This window comes from Chanodichthys erythropterus, chromosome 2 (genome assembly GCF_024489055.1).
Source record: "Chanodichthys erythropterus isolate Z2021 chromosome 2, ASM2448905v1, whole genome shotgun sequence".
Classification (NCBI taxonomy): Eukaryota; Metazoa; Chordata; class Actinopteri; order Cypriniformes; family Xenocyprididae; genus Chanodichthys; species Chanodichthys erythropterus.
Window position 1 is genome coordinate 40,935,001 of NC_090222.1, and position 20,906 is coordinate 40,955,906.

General features: G+C 39.2%; 3 protein-coding genes and 1 long non-coding RNA gene across 8 annotated transcripts in view; 2 read left to right on the forward strand and 2 right to left on the reverse strand.

Moving 5' to 3' along the window:
- Nucleotides 1–3,089, reverse strand: part of spag1b (sperm associated antigen 1b) — a 20,683-nt gene extending 17,594 nt beyond the window's left edge. For 2 of the 4 annotated variants that reach the window (XM_067361703.1, XM_067361697.1), the window contains exons 1-8: nt 3,033–3,089; nt 2,430–2,547; nt 2,183–2,342; nt 1,586–1,693; nt 1,432–1,502; nt 1,068–1,168; nt 617–722; nt 404–534 (exon numbers count right to left, since the gene is read on the reverse strand). In XM_067361703.1, coding sequence (XP_067217804.1) covers nt 404–534; nt 617–722; nt 1,068–1,168; nt 1,432–1,502; nt 1,586–1,693; nt 2,183–2,342; nt 2,430–2,542 — 790 coding nt within the window. In that variant the 5' untranslated portion in view covers nt 2,543–2,547; nt 3,033–3,089. Of the gene's footprint in view, nt 1–403; nt 535–616; nt 723–1,067; nt 1,169–1,431; nt 1,503–1,585; nt 1,694–1,895; nt 2,064–2,182; nt 2,343–2,429; nt 2,548–3,032 lie in introns of those variants that run through there. The other 2 variants (XM_067361710.1, XM_067361718.1) reach the window with 2 other exon arrangements.
- Nucleotides 3,090–5,269: 2,180 nt separating this feature from the next.
- Nucleotides 5,270–8,529, reverse strand: LOC137028881 (galactose-specific lectin nattectin-like). Of its 2 annotated transcripts, XM_067398241.1 has the most exons (7): nt 8,492–8,529; nt 8,306–8,381; nt 8,141–8,167; nt 7,927–8,009; nt 7,713–7,847; nt 7,245–7,359; nt 5,270–5,479 (listed from the first exon to the last, which is right to left on the reverse strand). In XM_067398241.1, exons 2-7 carry the CDS (start codon nt 8,361–8,363, stop codon nt 5,415–5,417), a joined length of 483 nt encoding a protein of 160 aa, XP_067254342.1. In that variant the 5' UTR covers nt 8,364–8,381; nt 8,492–8,529; the 3' UTR covers nt 5,270–5,414. The 2 variants fall into 2 exon arrangements, with proteins under 2 accessions (XP_067254342.1, XP_067254333.1); XM_067398232.1 differs by lacking the exon at nt 8,492–8,529 and having other exon boundaries at nt 8,306–8,440.
- A 1,023-nt stretch (nt 8,530–9,552) lies between these two features.
- Nucleotides 9,553–10,659, forward strand: LOC137002210 (uncharacterized). Its single transcript, XR_010891791.1, has 3 exons — nt 9,553–9,616; nt 10,404–10,436; nt 10,531–10,659. It is a non-coding gene; the product is annotated as an uncharacterized lncRNA (long non-coding RNA).
- A 7,207-nt stretch (nt 10,660–17,866) lies between these two features.
- On the forward strand, nt 17,867–20,819 carry fbxo43 (F-box protein 43). Its single transcript, XM_067399349.1, has 4 exons — nt 17,867–18,981; nt 19,058–19,160; nt 20,191–20,361; nt 20,571–20,819. Exons 1-4 carry the CDS (start codon nt 17,867–17,869, stop codon nt 20,817–20,819), a joined length of 1,638 nt encoding a protein of 545 aa, XP_067255450.1.
- Nucleotides 20,820–20,906: the final 87 nt, after the last annotated feature.

Sequence of the window (20,906 nt, forward strand, 5' to 3'; positions counted from 1 at the left end):
TGATTTACAGTCGGTGTCAAAACTGCAAAAAATGCTGTTCTTGTTTCTAGTCAAAATATCTGAAAGTTCTTAAATCAAGAAGCATTTTCTAGTTTTTCAAAAATAAGCTATATAATCTTGTTTTCAGTTTGGATTAAGATTATTTTGCTCGTTCTAAGGGAAAAACTCACTTAATTTTGATTTATTTTTCCTGAAAACAAGAAAATAATTTTTTACTTGTCTAGAAAATGCTTCTTGATCTAAGAATTTTTAGATATTTGGACTGGAAACGAGACAAAAATTCTAAGTAAGAACAGCATTTTTTGCAGTGAATGTGACAAGGCTTGATCACACACACACACACACACACACACACACACACACACACACACACACACACACACACAGGTGGTGTTTTCCTCACCCTTGACGTTTCCTGGCTCCAGCTGTAGCACCGCCTCACAGTCGCTCAGGGCCGCGCTCCAGCGCTGTAGTCTGATGTGAGCCTGCGCGCGGTTATTGAATGCAGCGGCTGAAGACGCGAGAGACAGACTCCTGCAGAAACACACACACACACACACACACGTCACAGCAGCTCGGCAGCGGCGCTCAGGCTCTCACACACTCCTCTGCTCACCTGCTGTAATACGCCACGGCCTCCTCGTAATCTCCACTTCTGAAAGCTTCGTTGCCTTTGTCTTTCTCCCGGCGGGCGAGAACGTCTTTCTCCTGCGCTGTCAGAGCTGAAGAGAGCAGGACACACACCTCCATCAGTGAAACACACTTACTGCGCCGTCCGTCTGCTTTCTACATACATCTGTGTGTGTGTGTGTGTGTTCAGCTCAGATTTATGCTTTATTAGTTTCTGCTCTCAGTGAACGTTACTGATATTCAGATAAACTGAAAGTTTATGAATAATGAATCATTTTAATCTAAAAACAATAAAAACACTTTCTTACACTTAACTGAATAATTAAAATGTCATATTAAAATGAATAATTTTAGAAATAAAACAAAAGTTTTGTGTTGTTGCAGAGCGAGTGTCTGAAGTGACGCAGCAGCTGCAGTGTTTGCTGAAGAGGATTGACCTGAGCTGCTGCTGACCGTCTGCTGGACTGAAGGAGGATCTGGACGGAGAGTGTTTGTGTGGCTCTCGTCCATCTTACTGACCACTGCTTCCACATCAAACCTGCAGCCACAACACACACACACACAGTTACAAACACACACAGTTACACACACAAAGTTACAAACACACACAGTTACAAACACACACACACACACACACACACACACACACCCCCCGTTACAAACTTACACACAGTTACACGCACGGTTACACAGTTACATACACAATTATACACTGTTATACACACAGTTACACACACACACACACACACACAGTTACACACACACACACACACACACACACTCACACACACACACACTCACCTGTCCCAGTCTCTGTAGGAGCGCGGGCCGCAGGACTCTCTCACAGTCTTCACTGTAGCGCTGCTGCTTCTCTACAGGAATGTTTGAGCAGATAAGAAGCGTTTCATGATGGAGTCTGAGAGCGTCAGATCTGCTCCAGCGTAAAAACCTTTACCTGAACGAGGCCGTTTGAGGAACGAACAGGCGGCACGTTTCCAGCATCACTGAATATGGCGCTTCGCTTCAGCTCCGCTTCATCTGTTCTGATGTTTCTCTCCCACATCTGTGAAACACCACAAAACTCTGATCAGAGTGAGAACACACTGATTATTAACAATCATGATTATATATTAGCAGATTATCTTGGCTTATCTTCTTAAAATGAAAACTTGTTTTCAGAGAATAAATCTCAAATACTAATGTATATTTTAAATTGTTTTAAACATAAACCTCATTAAGTTTAGTTAAAAACAAATGAAATGCACCTTGTTTAAAGGATGTTGTGATAGCACATTTTCTGAAAACGAGTCTTAATTATTTGATCAGATTTTCCTTTTCAGGTAAATGTTCTTGTTTAGAGGATGTTCTGCAGCATCAAACAGTCAGATTCACATTACATCAGAACTCTCCTGAAGTTACAGCAGATTCCTAGTTCCCAGCATGCTTTTAGAAAATGAAAAGTTATCCAAAGTATTTCTGAACTAAATGAATATAGAGATGATCTGTGAGGGTTGATGTTCTGTTTGAGGGTTTTTATCTCTGTCTCCAGCACCTGCAGTTCTTCAGAGATGTTCCTCCATTCCTCCGTGGAGAAACAGGAAGCGGTTGCGGCGCGATTCTCTTTCCTGAGGACTCGAGACTTTGGGTCCAGTTTCTCTATGTGTCTCTCACAGAACTCAATCAGATGAGGGTAAAAACCCTCCTGACCGGACCTGAGAAACACCAGCAGCACATGTGAGTGGAGACAGACAGACAGACAGACAGACGGTCAGACAGACAGACAGACAGACGGGTCTCACCGCAGAACTCTCAGGATCTGCTCCAGATGTTTGAGGTCAGAGCAGCTCTGGATGAAGCTGTAGTCCAGATGCTCCACAGGAACTGACCTGCAGCTGGAGTCTGGAGCACTCATGACACCTGCAACACACACACACACACACACACACACACACACAGCTATCTACTGTAAATGGAGACACTGCATAGACTTCTATTGTTTTTATATACAGATAGTTATAAAAACTGTAACCCTAACATACACACACACTGAGCCTAAAAGAAAACTTTCTGCATTTTTACAATAAAAAAAACTTTATTTACTTTATTTTTATACCGTTTTTACAGTGAGGACGTCCCCAAAAGGAGTTTTTGTCAGGTTTAGCTCACTTCTGTGTACAAATTTGTCCTCAAAATATCTTTAAATACACACACACACACACACACTTTTACCTGTCGAAATGAGGGAACACCTCATATTTTCCAATATAATGACTGTATTCAAACACAAAGCTAAACGTCGCCAACAATAAAGCATGATGTACTTTATGACTCTTTAGACGTCACATTTCTGTCCCCAGACTACACACACACACACAGATAATATCTGAGACTCTTAAACTCACCAGATTGGAGTTCTGCTGTTTCTCTGTTAGCTCGAGGAGCCGCGTGTCAGGTTCCCATGGCAACACAAACATAGATAGGGCGTGGCTTAGACTGCTGCAGGAGGCGTGACGTCACACCCCAAAACACCACAGGCCAGTTCGAATGATAAAGATAACTTTAATAACGATAACTAGCTAGCGGACGATATCGTTTTTTATATTATTATAAGTGTTTTATACAGTCGCTAGGACACATTTCTCAATACTCAGGTCAGTCTCTGTGGGATAAACTCATTTATCATAACTTTGACACAAAATACATTCAATGCCGACATCTTTCAATTTACATTAATTAATTTCTCAAACAAACACAAACATGAGTTGATTTGAGACATAAATTAAGTGTTTTGGATTTTTAGTGCGTTTTAATGTGAAATTAACAGCTGTGAAGCGGAAAGTTAAAGAGAACTGTGAAGAGTTCGGAAAAAATTACCCAAGTATTGAGAAATTTGTCCTTGGCTAGCGATTGTTAAATTAAAAAAAATAAATAAATAAAATAAAAACTGTAAATGCCCGCGCTCTTTAAAGCAGGAAGGATTCTGATTGGCTATCGATTTATCGTTCATCAGCCGGAAATAAATCTTTCTAAAAAATAAATAAATAAAAACTTTTTACTACTGGTCCTATAGTGCTAAAAACTTACAAAACATCCACCTTCTTAATTTGTGTCTAATCAATTTATTTTACCCGATCTTATATAACATAAATAACACCAAATTTAATGTTGTTACACTTGGTAGACAAAAAACAATGCCTTCACAAAAAGAAGACCGAGACATAGCGAAGGGAGGCTAAAGGCCATTCATCATTCCTGCAAACATAAACCCTTACAACAATTAACCAGGGTTTTACTACGAATAAAACAAACAAACATGGTTATTGTATAGTTATAACCACAAATTAATTCATTCTGCTACAAAATCCATAGTTTAAATATGGCATTTGTGTGTGGTTATACGAATGGTAATCAATACGCCAGAAACCATGGATTTACTATAGTGAAACATGGTTAATTTTCGTGAGGGAGGGAGACTAAATCATCACTTTCAGCAGGCAGTCACACTTTAACTCCTGTAAAGAATATTTCCCATTATTATACTAATCTATAACAAAACATTTATAATATTATATATTATGATATACATGTTCTAAATGAGTTCCAGATCATTATTCAAATGTCATATCAGTGGGATTTTAGCAAAATTCACATTCAGGTTTTAGTTTTTCAAAGAAATTGTTTGTTTTATTATTCATATCTTTCTTCTCAGACAGGTTTGATGAATAGTTTGCCAGCTCTTCTTAGGTAAATGGAAATCAACCCAGCCTGTATGGAGAGTTTCTTAAGACTCAGCAGCTTTAAATGTGTGTTTGCTGCTCAACACTGGCTTTATGCTGCGCTCCTAATACAATTAATTTGACAGAAACTTTCCTTAATAAGCCTTTATCTGAGTTCTTCTGTGCTCTGAATCACTCACAAATCCTTTAACAGTTCAATAATCTCTATTCAATTATTGCAGAATAGAAGTTGTTTTCATGACTTTTCAAGGCATTGCACATGAAAGATCTTTCTTCTTCTTCATACTGCACAAGAACTCTGACTTGCTTAATAATGTGGAACAACTAGGTTTTAAGACCAGGCAAACTATTGAGACTGATACAGTTATCTAAAAAGATATGAGAAATTATTTTTATTTAAATATCTCATTTGGATAATAAATTGGAACACAATGTATAGATTTATGCTTTATAATATTAAATTAAATGTATTATACTTCCATTCAAGATGAAGCTAGGCAGGCAAATCAGACACATGTGGCTGAGAGTAAAGGGATCTGCTAGAAATATGCTAAAGACAGACAATACATTATGTGAGTGGAAGAATAACTTAAAATCAATTAATTGAATTAGCACTAATCTTAATATGATTGATTGTAAACGTTTTGTTTATTCATTCTATATATTAAGATGATATTGCCAAGAGTCAACTAAAAAGAGTCAAAGTGAAGGTGCTGTCTTCTCTTTTAATTGGATATTTGTAACAAATTAATAATTTGTATTAACAAGCACCCCACCCCTCCATATCCTCCCGTCCCTTTAGTGCCCCATTTTTTTCTTTCCCTTAAAATGTCTGACCTTCAGGTGTTTCTGTCAGGAATTAAATCTGATTTTGTGGCAGAGAAACAACAACTGAATGCAGTTCGCTTCACATTTATTGAGTTTTACTTGCACATTACATGTAAAGAAATGTAAGTAAGTAGCCCAATGTAAAGAAAGACAGAGTGAAGAATAAGTAATTAGAGAATAACAGATTGAAAATTTAAACTCAGACATAAATGCTGGTGTTTATTTCTTGACACACACAAAAGCCATGTTCCAGTCACAGATGTAGTCATTCCATTTGCCTGAACCTATGAAAGACAAAAGTGTTTTATTGTTATATCATATAATTCATGCACAGTTCCAGTCCTTGATGCAGTTATTTCAATGTTAACTATCACTCCACATTCTCTGCTGAATCGATGCACTCTTGCTACGGTAAAATGTTCCTACAAGACTGAGGAAATATTTGTCATAATATTTTGTGAACATTAAAAACACTGGGCCTTATACCTGGCGTAATGCCAAGTGTTTTTTTTTCCTAGTTTCAGCCCGACGCAGTTATCCTTTTCACGTCCTGCGCCACGTTGTCCCGGTCCACAAGAACACGGGTATTTTCAAAACCGCAGATTTTTCTATGCTGTTTGACCGTTCATCCACACACAAACACAGTATCCGGGAACTGAAACCGAACTTTTTTGAAAACTCCAGCCAGGGTGAAGATCTTTAGAAACTTCGGTCACAGCGTTGTCGTGTAAACGGTGAAACCAGATTTTGGCCAGTGACATCAGAGTGCGCGCTGTTTGATTACGACAGATTAACAACAGCATCAGTTGCAGCAGGTCATTTTACTGCACCATGTTAAACATTCAGACATGTGCACGTAGGTAATTCAGGCTTTAAGCTTTGGACGTTATTTTTGTCGAAATGAAATGTTGGTTAATATTGACCAAAGACAACGGGAGACCAGCGGAGGAGAGCGGAGAAGCACCGTCATGCAGTTCATATGCAGCACACGCTATTGTGTTTTCACATATGATGCGTTTGCAGTGCGCCAATGATCCATGCGGCTGTATATCACAAACACAACATTTACTTATTTTTATTTCAAATCCAAAAGTTGTTACTGAATATGGCTTGTCAGCATTGCGATTCTCTTTGTATAGGCTATAGCCTACACTATATTTCATAGATGTCACGTTTAAACGCACTACATTTAAACGTTTTATTCATTTCATTACTTTATATGAAGTAATAGTTTAGATTGATATATTATGTTCTTCACGGAAGTGGCAAAACATTTAAACGTAAGCTTTATGTTAAAAAAATATTTTAAATTAAAACTTAAAGTAGACAAGAAATCCCTCAAGTCATAAAGAACTTTTTTCACCTTTACGAAGAGACAAGTGCTATCGTTTATGTCTCCTTGTTCACCTAAATGCCTGGTAAGGTGCCATTTTCTTGCTTTATCCGAGGCAAAAAAAAGCCATATTTTGACTGTGTAACAGAGCCTTTAAATTATATGTATCTATGGTGAAATTACTAGTTTTTCGCGTCAATACATGTTTAATGCGAACAGTGCGCTGTCGGTTTAATTCAGCGCTGTGCAGCACAGCAAAAGTAGACTCGGCGCGTAAATGATCGCTGCACTGCTGCAGACGCACCGCTCCTGGAACGCACTGTCGGACCGCATCCGCGTGCAGTGTGGAATCCGTTAATATGGGCACAGAACAATGCGCACTGCAAAGAGAGTATGTGTGAAACAGGCGTTAGTGCGTGTGCGCCATTGCGCACAACATTTGTATACTTAAACCACCTCCGAGGATAGTGGGGGTCGCGAGTCACTGGCATCGTTATTTTGGGGGTCGTGGGCTGAAAAGTTTGGGAACCCCTGCCGTAGATGGTCTGCTCGCGTTTTAACCTCATGCAACAAGCAGATCTGTTTCCTCGCTCTGTCAGACCATGCGGCGGGTACGCCGACCATTTTTCCTGTCGTTAAACTACCAAAAGTAGATTCGTGCACTTGCGCCGTGCGCTTTATACCATGAGCTTAGATTATTAAAATACGGCCCTTACTTCCAAAGTTCATCCCAAGGCAGTCCTCGCGAGGACTGTTAGAATAATCCGGTTGTCCAGGAGCCCAAAGTTCGAGGTTCATTCTGCTCCCGTCGCTCCAGAGCCACGTTCCCTCCTGCCATCAGAACACCGGAGATCACGGCATTATAATATTTCATATTTGCTAATAAATCTAAAATGTGCGCTGAGCCTCACTAACCACTTGGATCACAGATGCATTTATGTTTTGCATCTAAAATATGTTTGTTTATCTATAGATATTGACCAATACAACATGTGTCTACAAACAACCTGCTTTTCTAAACCCAAAAACAAGTACAGTATACAAGAGAAAAAACATGGCCATTGTAAGAATATGTGCAAAATACTATAAACTTGTTAGCGAATGTCCATCTGTGACAAGTGACAAATTAAAATTAAGGCTTTTTGATAACATGATGAACAACATATAAAAAAATTAAAATATACCCAAACCGCATCGGATCCTCCAATCCAGGCCTCAGTTAAAGCATAATTTGTATTTCGGATCAGGTTCTGTATGAAAGTGTACTCCGAATGGGTGTGGACAGACGCCAGGTTCCCATTATAGGCCAAACACGTTTTCTGCGGACAGAAGACCGACAGTTAGCAAACTGAAACTCTTTCAGATAAAGGAATCCTTACTAGAGCTGCCGTCTCGTACCTCTGCTTCAATCCAGGTTTTGGGAGTGTTGAAAAATTTGAAGCATCTGCATCCGTGTGCAGCCCAGCCACTGTCACAGGTGTCTGTATGGATCATTTGTTTATTTTTATTACTATTAAATTTAATTAAACCGATTTATTCTGGACAAATATGATCAACACACATTCTGTCTCACTCACTCGTCTTTCTGACAAGAGAAGCACCAAGATCTTACCTTTGCACTTGTTGGGAATAGGTATCTCTTTAAAACACACACACACACACACACACACACAAAAACGTGAATATACATTTTACACCTGAAATCTCATTTAAATGAATAATCAATCAGATTAAAAGTTTAGATCCAAACACAAACTAGCAGCCAAAGTGAAATTACCTGAAGCAGCCAGAGGAAAGAGAAGACAGATCGACAGGTAAACAGTCCAGACTGCCATTCTTACTCAAATCAAGCACTGCAGACAAAACATATAAATGTCAAAACAGAAATATAGCTTATTATTTTGTCCTGTATTATTGAATAAGTTGTTTTATGCTTAAAACGTTCTGGTCAATATGACACTACCTGAGCGTTTGCTGTTAACAGTCTGATTTGGGTCTTTTATAGGGAAAATGAAGATGAATATCTAGATTCTATAGCCAAGCTGAATCATTTATCAGTTGATCGTCGTGTTGCAGTATTTCCTGAGAAAGTTCTGTGTCATGTATAAAGATAACTATTTCTCAAGGTCAAAAGATCAACAAAGGACAAGAGTGATGGCACAATCAGTCCAAAAAGTAGGTTAAATGATTTTCAGTGAAATACAATTAAGATGTTTTTGGTGTTTCAGCCAGTGTGGATCTACTTTATTATGGAGGTTTTTTTGTGTGTGTGTGTGTCTTTTTATTCAATCAATAATAGCTGTGTTTGAGAGTAAAACTAATTATTTTGTAATTAAAAAAGATAAAAGATTGCAAAAAAGTCATATTAAGGCGGCTCAAAAATAAAGAAATTGATCAAAAAAAGTCTTTGCAGTGTGTGGAAATCTTTCAAAATCTTTATTTTTCTTTGTCAAACACTTTTCATCACAAAACCACGAATGTTGCTCTAAATCTTTAGCTTGCGAGTGAAGCTGAATCTCAGTGGGCGGTCTCTACCCACCAGCCTTTTTCTATTGGTCACTCTCGATTTAAGTGACAGGTTGACCACGCCCACTACGTTTTCCCAAAGACGCGTCACTCGTATTGTTTTGAATGGGAAAAAGTGCGGCGGAATAAGTCCCGCCTTCTAAATAAGAGCCAATCGCTGATTGGTAAAGTCATAGCGTCACTGCAGCGGCCGTTAGAAGCTCCAGTTTCTATAGAAACAGTCAGACTCGCGACTCCAGACACAAGAGACGCGCATTTAGGACTGCGCATGCGCATTAGCTGGATCCAGCCTGAAAAATACCGTTCTTTGTCATGATTCGAGCGTTCAGAAATTTATGAGACAGTTGTTGTCAGATTTCATTGGTGATTTCAAATATGAAATTTAATCGAAAGCTTGGCTCACAGCTTTAGAGAATTTGATGTTTCCCCATTCAAATATAGGAGCTGCAAGCCCGAGAGGCGTTTCTAAGATGGCCGCTGAGTGATATGACTTGTCTTGAAAGGGACTTTGGTTTTCCCGTCGCTAGTTTGACAGAAGAGTGAGCAACAGGACGTTTACCGGGTAAGATACCTGATTTAACACCTTTTAACAGTATAATTTAACAGCAGTTTGATAGATTATAGATTACAGTGAAGTCAGGTTTAGGTAATCAGAAGTCTCGTTTCGAAGGCCGCGTCCGGAGGTCCCATTTGTCGGCCGCATACGTCATCGAGGCGGACATTCATTTCAGAAAATTACGTTATCCGTAAGAGTGCAAAGTAAAAAAGAAATTACAGTATTTTACACATCACGATGAATAATTACAGTTACTTTTCTTAAATAAGACATCCTCGATGACGTATGTGGCCTACAAGTGCGACCTCCGGAGGACGCAGCCTGCTTCGACCCTTTTCACTGACTGTGATGACGCGTTTTAACGATCATCAATATCGTAAATCCTGCAAAAAAATTTTTTAAATATTTTCTTTTCTTTCCTTTTTTTAAATGCTTTGCTTTAGACTATTATTCCGGAAGCGTGATTGTCTGAAAATGTATTGTCATGATTAGTTTTTATCCAGCTTTCTCCCGCCGAAACCATTAAGTGTATGTGACAACATTGAGTGTAACAGGGACATGAATTTATATTGATTATTATTATTAATTTATAAAACAAAAAATGAAAAAACTATGAGGACTTTGCCTCTCATTTCAGAAAACTACTGCAGGCCACTGAGATATGTGTGTGTGTGTGTGCAAATTGACATTAACACTGTTAAAACCAAAAATGGAAACCATGTGGGGTGTTAATGTATAGTGATTGTAAATGTTTTACATTTGACTTTTAGTTTTTCTTTTTCTTTAATGGCAGAATCGAACCCAACAAGGCAGATCACAACCACAGGTAAGTTATAAGATATTACTACTAATTAATCAGATGACAGTTTATGATTTGTTCATTATTATCATAGTAGTATTTTGCATCTTTTTTTCCCCAGTATGATCAACATGCTGTAACTGAAGCAGCACAACACTTTATGTCCCTGGTGTCTGGAGTAATCCCTGAAGAAGATTCGAGGCGGGATCAGACTCAGAGCCAGATCCAGCAGTCAGAAAGTCTACCCGTGGAACAGGAAATGGCTAGGTAGGAGAAAGCACATTTAAAAGGGCCAGTTCAGGTGTTACACAGAATACTTAAAGTGCCTGTAAAGTCAATTCTGAGAATTGTTTCTAAACACATTATAAATGTTAGAAATGTATTGCTGAAACACATTACAAAGACTGTGAACCAGTAGTACTGAATTGTGGAGTTAGAGCGTTTAACAGTTTTTCATCAATTCTGTGTTCAGGATTTTTTGGGCGGGGCTAAAACGGTGGCTCGATGACACTAAGCATAACCTGATATTGCTGAGTTCAACATGTTCCTGGGTCAACATTTTTGTTGATCCTGGAACAACATTCAAATCAACCAATCAGATTTGAGGGACAAGTTTACAGATTATGTCAAGTTTAGGCTTAAAATGATGAATTGGTGCTTCTACATCAGTGTTATTCATCTATCATTTCCCTCGGATTTTTGGGATAAGTTATGGGTAGCGTTAGGTTTAGGGGTAGGAATAGGGTTAAGACTAGAATGTTGTTCCAGGATCAACAAAATAATAACCCAGAAACGCATCTAACTCAGCAATATCAGGACGTGCTGCATGACGCTAACACAACACAATCCCTTACTGTCATTACCGTTAGTTATACAGCATACATTTTTCTAGCTATGCCTTCGTCACTCAAATGCATATTTCCTGGTTGCGATAACATACACAACAGCTCGGCCTCCTTATTTAAATTTCCTAAAAACGATGATTATGGAGAAGAGGTAGATACATTTTGTGAAGAGCCACCAACACCCGCCTCTGCAGTGATCATTTTACACCGGATAGTTTTACAAACTTTCATCAGGACAGCTGGGATTCACTGATAATCCGCTGGGATTGGTGGAATGGGGCTGAACCGACTGTCTCCCTCCTCGGCCTTCATCCTCCCGTCCTGCCGACATACGATTACTTTCAATTATACAAAAAACAAGTATTATCTGCTTTGGGATTTTGAATGTCCTGATTTTAAATATGAAGCGTTTTATTGTCTTTATCTTTGTTTTGCCAGAGCTCTTGCTTGACATATTTCAACTCATCTCAGTGCTGCAACAGCTGCGCAACGGCCTTGATACGATCTTACCAAAGTCATGCAGGAGTGTCACAATCTCTTCGTCGTGACAGTGTATGTAGAAATACTGTTTTGAGCATTTATTTATTTTGTAGTTTTTTTGTTTCTTTTTAGTATGGCACAAATTAAAAATATTAAAATCTATTTTTATGCTTTTCTTTTTGGTGTTTAGGTTGACTCCCATTACATTTTATCCCACCTGGCCCCAGAGATGAGCCCAAATGGTTCGATTAAACAAGTGAAAGAGTCAAAAATCAAGAAAGATTTTGAGCTTGAGATACTTGAGCTTGAAGGTATGGAGTAAAAAATAGTATAAGCTGTTATTTGATATCCAGGCATAAATATGCTGCTGCAGTTCCCATTTAAAAGGGTATAAATAAACTAAAACATTAATTCTAATTTATCTCTTTATTTCTTCTGAAGATACACAACCAGAAGATGGGGCAGCAGGAGAAACCTTGTCTGTCCTGAAGATAATGCAGTGAATGGCATCTGCTTGGATCAGAAAGGGAGAAATTGAGTTATTAAATTTGACCACTGCTGTCTTCAGCATATGCCAAACCATACTGTGTTACCCAACTGTCAGCACTTGCACTAATGCCATAACATTTCCTGAAGTCCATATGGTAGATTATGAGTCTTTCAAAACACTTCTGGAAACTGCTGTTACAGTGGAGCGAGCTCTGACAGTGTAGTGTTTGCTGAAATTGTCTACTGTAGAAACCTGCAGTTTCATTGATTCATGTATACCAAACCATTATTTATTACGATGTTCACTCTTTACTTACTTTCCTCTTTGGAATGATTTTAAATGCATGCAAGGAAAAATAATATAAATTTGTATTTGGTGTACATTTAAAAAAATAAATAAAAAATCAAGTATCATCTATTATCAAGTATTATTATTAAGTATCTTTGGCACATGTACAGTGCAATAGCAATCCATTCAAATATAAATCGACAAGATCATATAAAGTTACTATAAAGACAAAGGTAATATAAAGTTTACTCTTCTTCCACTTCACTGGCCACTTACCTTCATGTATTTCAGGAGAAGTGTTGTAAATCCGACAGATCTGACTCTCTGAACTGTGGCGTAAACATGGCGGCACCCATCACGCATTATAGATCAACCAAGATGATCATTATAAAATTGTTTCAACAACAAAGTTGTTTCAACATCACTTACATGTATTTGAGAATCGAATATCAGATAGTTGATGACAGCCAACAAGTTTGTGAATATTTTGAATAAAAAAGGAAAAACAATAAAGCAGTACATCTGTCATAAAGTGCTGACAGGCCTCCTTCACCTCGCGCCGTTCGCAACCTCCTCGACCACAGAGTCAAATTAACTACGCAAGTTCATCCTAATTTCTTCATTCATCGCAGAAGATATTGATTACAACTTCAGCACCATCGGACCGCACCATCAAGAATTTCTCCTGAGACTGCAGATCCGGACGCTCCTCAACAGCTAAGGCATTTGCAAGTGTCGTACATTTGAACACTAAACGATTTAGTATTAAGTTTGTGAACCCCTTTGTTAACAAAGGTGCTTTAAAGTGAGAAACTGATGGTTCTTCCAGTTGGTTAAATGACTCTTTTCATAGCTCACTCCTCTGTTATGCTATGGTTCAATTAATTTCCACTCTCTTATTTTGTATGCAAGATTTGTCTGTCTGTGTGTGTTTAGCTATGTGTTCGTGATTTAGTTAAAACTTTTGTGCACATTCTTGCGAGTTGATTCTGATCTGCTTAAGCCGATGTAATTGATAACTATTACGATCACAGCTACATGCTGAGAAAGAGTTTTTTTCTGTGGCCACGGAAAATATCCTTTCTGAATAGTTGATAGACGATCAATACTGAGTGTTTGCTGGCCGAACAGATTAATTGATTGTAATATTAATTCAGCTTCATCAAGTTAATTCGATTAACTGATTCAAATATTTATAATTAATTATGAGTTATGATTAATTATTCATATTTCGCTTTTGAGCAAATTTGCTACAACAGTAATCTGTAAAAAGAGTAAAAATTTTACACAAATATTTTTTAACAGTATTTTAATTATCGTAATAGCCCATAACAGCAGTATTACTGAGCTGTGGCCTTGTTTCTTCACAATCGTTCTGCTAAACGTTGCGGAATAACTACATTGCTTGAAGGAATGATTTTGTTATCAATAAATTATTACATTTTTGTAGCTGCATGCTTATTTTATAAAACTTTGCCAGGTATGTGTAGTAACTACTCCGCTCCACATGGTGCCTATCAAATGCCTAAATTCTTCAAATGGTGGGACAAGAGGATGTGGTGCCGGTTCTTCAAGAGTCATTCTCAATCTATAAAGCCTATAAAACCAGTCTTCATGTATGTCACACTTTAGCTTGTGATTCTTATGACGTGTGGGTCATATTTCAGGATTCTTTACCTAACTTAAGTCTCAGATCCTGTGTCTTTTCTTCACCTGTTTTTGTCTGACCTAATGAGCATTTCACTGTCCAATGGTCATGCCTTAACATTGCATTAGTATTGCATCCTTCTCATGGGCATTTAATAATTTTTGACTTTTCAGTGTGAGTTAAAATCAAAAGTGTAAAAAACATTTTATTCAGGATTCTTTGATGAATAGAAAGAAAAGCATTTATCTGAAGTAAAAATCTTTTGTAACATTATAAATTAATTTACTGTCACTTTTGATCAACTTAATATATCCTTGCTGAATAAAAATATAAATTTATGTCCAAAAAATAAAACATTCTTAGTGACAACAAACTTTTGAACACTAGTGTATAATGTTAAAAACCTTTCTATTTCAGATAAATACTGTTCTTTTAAACTTTCTATTAACTTTCGACTTTCTATCTCTTTATATTCATAAATATATTCAGACTTTCATGAAGATAAATCTTAATAAATGAATGACAAGAAACGTGTACATCATAGGGCTGCCTCCGCGTCACGTGATTCCCGATAGACCAATCGCTTCACGACAGACACTGTTGAATATAATCTCACAGCTGTACTTTAATATTGTGAGACTGGGTGGGATGTCTTACAGAAATATGTTATTTTTGCGATATTTGTGCTTTATGACATTCACAATGACAAAACTAACGAACTAACGAAACATGTATTTAATTTGGCCACATAGTAACTTTTTCTAATTATTTATGGAAGTTTCTTTATTCAAAATGCCAGTGGTTAAAATTATATAATTACAATTTTATTTTGTAAAAAAAAAAAAAAAAAAATGAAAACGAGTGCTGATGTCATGTTTATTTGTAACATTTCCGAAATCCATTATATCTCATTGATAAATCTAATAATTTTGTATTAAGTATTTTGTATGTTTAATAGTTGGAAAAATGATTCAGTGACATAAATGAGTCTCTTTAAATCCGCGACCAATCAGTGAAATGGGCTCGAAATTTGAAAGGTGGAGCCTCATTGACCTGCCGCTCACCGCCTCTCTCTCTCTCTGAGCGGAAACTGATCAAACACGCGTGAGTAACACAGTCTGTCATTATCATGAATTAAGTTCGTCGTTCTAAAAAGTATTAATGTGTCACAGCTCTTCGTGTGTGTGTGTGTGTGTGTGTGTGTGTGTGTGTGTGTGTGTGTGTGTGTGTGTGTGTGTGTGTGTGTTTGTGTTTGGTGAACGCGCGCGTGATGAGCTGCAGCTGACGAGACTGTGTGTGTGTGTGTGTGTGTGTGTGTGTGTTGTAGTAGTAGTAGTAGTTTGTTTTCGTCTTATCCTGGCATGTTTCAGTCAGCTGTGATGCTTAAATCTCGTGTTCCTTCTCAAAAACTGTTTAAAACGAATTGTGATTCTTATAAATGCTTTAAAGTAGTGTGTGTGTGTGTGTGTTTGGCTGCAAGGTGCGAGCGCTATCGTGCACGCGCACTTCAAGCGGCGCAAAGTTTGAATCTGCAGGAGGGAAACCGCTCAGCGCGTCACCATGACAACCGTAACCGACTCCTCCAGAACCGAATGTAAAGCCAATTAACAAAACGGTCTAATTACACACAGACTGAACGGCGGAAGATGTTTAAACCTGAACGCTGAATTTCTCCAGGCTTTTCTGACAGAAACTTTCCACACTGGTATCTTCAAACAATGTTTATTATCCTCACATTGTAATCATCATTAGTTCAAGCTGCATAACGTTCATTGTGTCTGAATACACGACGATAATTATTTTATAGCTGTATATGATGTCATATGGACATTACATTGATGAACTAATTTCTGACTGATGATATTCTTCCTAATGTAACGTTATATGAAAGCCTGTCCGCCACATAATAGAAATATAAAAAGGTAATCGCGACTTTATCTCTCAATTGCTAGTTTAAATTGAGCAATTCTGACCTTTTCCCCCCTTATACCATTTTTTTTTTTTTTTTTTTTTTTTTTCTTCTCTCTATTCTGGCAGAAACAAGCTTCCATTTAAATTCTCTTTAAAATGTTCAAGTTTTGAATTAATTGTTTAATACTAAAAACTGGATCCAGCAAAAACTTAAACTTGAAGACACCTTAAAGTCATAATAAAAAATTAAGCTTGGCTGGTATTCTTTATTGTGATGTTTATCTGAGTCAGGGTTGCCAGGTTTAAAAAAAAACCCGCCCAATTGCATTTCAGTGGGTCCCAATGTATAAATCGCGTTTTGGGGTCAAAATTCGCGTTTTTGGTGGGGCTCCCTTGCTAAAATGCTAAATATCACGTTATTTTGGGTCGATTCTACCCGCGGACATGAAAACCACCCGCGGCAACAGTGTAAAAGTAGCCCAATTCCGCGGGAAAACCGCAGACTTGGCAACACTGATCTGAAAACTGCGGTGAGAATCGCGTCCCCCCAAATCGCGTTCTTCCAGTATAGTTTACTTACAATTTAGTTAATGATGTTTGTGTGTACTTAACATGACAATTTATTGAAAATTTATAATATTATTTACTATACCACATTGTTGTTAATATTAAATTACTTTTACAGAACATAGTATGTTGCAACAATCCTTATTATTATAATTTATTTTTATTTTTATAATTATTAGGGCTGGGTATTGACAATTTTCACGATTCGATATCAATTATTTCAGTTTCAGTACATGGCAAATTTTCTAGAAGAAAAAAATCTCTCAACTAATGCTGTAAACTACACATGAGAGTCAGCTGGTATTACCATAATAATACTGAAGGTTAAATTAACTTATTTATATACAAACACTTAAATTACACTCTGATTTTATTATAAAGCTTAGAATTACATAATCATATTTCTACTCCAATTTGTTTTTTTGTTTTTTTTTAAAATATAAACATTAAATTGCAGCTGTCATAACTGATTTATTCAGACATGCATTAAATATTGAAGAACATTATAACGAATATGTAACTGTGCATAGCTATATTTATCAGAATGCTGCTTTCTAGAGCACTTTTCTAGCTGAATGAGTTTATGGTCACTGAATATGTTTTTCTGAGGTAAATGTGACGTTACGTGACATTGAAGCTGTTTTATTGAGTCTTTCCGAGGTTGAAGCACTGATTGAGCGATTACATGAGACATGATACGGATCTCAGTAAGTTGTACTGTATATTTTAATGTACCTTCAGATGTTCATGTTTATTTCGCTGTAACTGGTATTAAAGCGGAGGAGAGGATGATCACATGCTTCTCTTTAACTGAGGCGCTAAAGCGATCTGTCACGCCACATTAAACAGCGCCAAAACGGTATTTATTTTCTGAATCTCATAATAAGATGGACGTCATTTGAAATCTGAGACTTTGCTTCATATCAAAAGAAACAAAGATTATTGTGATTTATTGGATGGGAGAAGCTACATATTCTGCTCATTCATCAACTGAAAACAGACTAGACTAATCGATTCTTGCGATTTAAGAATTGATATCGGTTCGTAAAAATGAGAATCGATTAAAATCGAGAAATCAATATTTTTGCTTTTTTTTTACCCAGCCCTAATAATTATAAATATCTGTAAATAATGTATGACATGCTCAAATTAACCTTTAATTCAGCGTCTTGTTGATTGACAGTACTCGTGGGTCCACCGAGTGTTTGTTGAAGGCCGGCTGAAGATAATGGAGGGCGCACAGGTAAACGTCAGCGGCCGCATGGACCGGGTCTATACGCCCAGGAAAGACCGGCATCCAAACGGCACCAAGGCCACCGTTCTTCTACACAGAAAAGAACAGAGCTGGTCCAAGGACTCTATTAAAGAGCCAAAGAAGGAACCATCAGCTTGGTGCGAGACCCCAAAGTTGATCAGAAAGGACGCGACGCTCCGCAGGCGTCTGCTCGTGTCCCGCTCCTCATCTGAGGGGACACCTGGTGAAATCGCTAAAGATCACCTGACCCGTGAGAGCTTCGACTCTCCAGACATCAGCCCGACCGGACCTTTGTCTTACAGCACTTTAAACACCGACGACTTTGTTTTCTCCTGTCGGAAGCGCCGTCTTCTGTTCGCCCAAGCCATTACGTCAACTCTGGAGACGGACAGGAATGGCGTCCATGTGAGCCCCGCTGACGCCCTCGCTGAACCCGATCTCGACGAAAGCATCATAGCTGGTCTTCCTCGCTCGCCACAAACTAATGACTTGAACTTCCAGTCGCCCGTGAGAGCGGGAAAGCTCATCCTGGACACGCCCTCGCTCACGCCCGCACTGGAGGACAGCGGCTTCAGCTCTCTCGGTCTGGATAAATCGCACGACTCCTCGGGGGATCATGACGGGTCTTTCCAGGAGCTGGTGCTGCCGACGGGCTCGTGCGGCCGAGACAAGAGACGCTCGCGGCTGGAGAGACAGCGGAGACTGTCCACGCTCCGAGAGGGAGGCTCGCAGTCGGAGGACGGGTCCAGAGAGCTGCGGACGAGCGGCGAACCGCACAAAGACGAGGTGTTTTTAGACGGGACCCCGCTGAGCGCCGCCACGCTGAAGATGCAGGATCTGTCTCTGACGCCAGCGCTGCAGGCCGTACATGCCATCAGCCGCCGCGGCGCTCGTGACCTGCAGCAGCAGACCAGTCTGGAGGAGCTGCTGCGTGACGGACCCATCAGAACCAGACTGCCTCTGTCAGGACTCATCGGCCGCAAGATGGGTCTGGACAAGGTGGACGTGATCTCAGAACTGAGGATGAGAAACCTGAGACACGTGCTAGCTGTTATCTTCAGTCTTCTGTCCGCAGCTGACATCTACAGGTCAGTTATGGTCAGATATTCATCATCGTTTTGATGTTTGAAGCTCAATAATAATAAAGCGTGCGGTTGATGGCAGGTTTGGCCAAGTGTCTGATGACTGGAACGACGTTATCACAGAAGACAAGAAAGCCGCTCACAGGAGGAGAAGCCACATCAGAGAGCTCAAGATCGCACTGGAGGTGATGTGTGCATTTAAATTATTATGAGGATTAGTTCACCTCAGAATTAAAATGATAATTTACTCTCCTCCATGTCATCCAAGATGTTCATGTCTTTCTTTCTTCAGTGGAAAAGAAATGAAGGAAAACATTGCAGGATTTTTCTCCATATAGTGGACTTCACTGGGGTTCAACGGGTTGAAGGTCCAAATGTCAGTTTCAGTGCAGCTTCAAAGAGCTCTACATGATCCCAGACGAGGAATAAGAGTCTCATCTAGAGAAACCATCGGACATTTACTAAAAAATAAACATTATATACTTTTTAACCACAAATGCTCGTCTTGCACTGCTCTGTGATGCTCCACGCATGACGTAATCACATTGGAAAGGTCACGCGTGACGTAGGAGGAAGTACAGCGAAAAATTTCAGAATTGTTCTACATCGTTGTTTCACTTTTTTTTTTTTTTTTTACTTAGTCTTTGTACGTTCATTTTGTAAACACTGGATCGGTAGTTCCGCCTACGTGACGCGTGACCTTTCCAACATGATTACGTCATGCGTGGAGCAAAAGACGAGCATTTGTGGTTTAAAAGTACATAAATGTTTATTTTTTTTAGTAAATGTCCGATGGTTTCTCTAGATTAGACTCTTATTCCTCGTCTGGGATCATGTAGAGCTCTTTGAAGCTGCACTGAAACTGACATTTGGACCTTCAACCCGTTGAACCCCAGTGAAGTCCACTATATGGAGAAAAATCCTGGAATGATTTCCTCAAAAACCTTCATTTCTTTTCAACTGAAGAAAGAAAGACATGAACATCTTGGATGACATGGAAATTATAAATGACAGTAAATTATCAGCAAATTTTAATTCTGAGGTTAACTAGGTAAACAGTACAATGCTGCATTGTCACATGACCTCATGTTGAATGCGAGTGGCTTCCAGTTATCATCTTGGAAATGCTGTCAAATCTGCATTTTTCCTCACAGTATGCAGTGCAGAAGTGTCGTCGTATGCTGGGCTTTTCTCTGACGGTGTCTCTGTCTGTAGGGTGGTAAACCGGCCCATGTTCCAGATGCGGACACCAGGGCGGCGCTGGCGTGTAGATCCGCTCTGGGCAGCGTACAGGCTCAGGCCAGAACACCCCACACACACCCGCCCTGCACTCCGACCCACGGCTCCGGCCGCCACTGCAGCTCCAAACGCATGCAGTTCCTGCAGGTGCACATGAGAACTCACCTGTCCTGATCATGAAAGACTTCTTCACCTTTTGTTATGTCCCAAATTACGTACTCAACCATCTAGAGGTTTAAAAAGTTATTCTGTCATCTTCTGGCTGCATAATAACGTACTGGAAGAACGTTTGTTCATAACTTTAAGAGAACGTTTCCTGTCAGCTGGTACTAACGTCTCTCTGTCTGGACCCTCAGGTGGCTGAAACCCTGTTCAGTGACGAGTACTTGAAGCCGTGTCCGCGCTGTCAGCATCCGGCGCGCTGTCACTCGCTGCGGGGCGAAGGTCTGTGCAGCTGGAGCGACTGCCGCTTCCGCTTCTGCACCTCGTGTTTGTGCGGCTTCCACGGATCCAAAGACTGCGCGCACCTGTCTGCCAAACGCAGGAGCAAGAGAGACGTGCTGCCGGGCAGCGCTCAGAGCAAACGCAACGTGAGGCGGCTCTGAGAGTGTGTGTGTGAGAGAGAGTGTGTGTGTGTGTTGCACTCCTGTATGTGTGCGTTTGTTTTTAATTATGAACTTCTCATGAGTTTT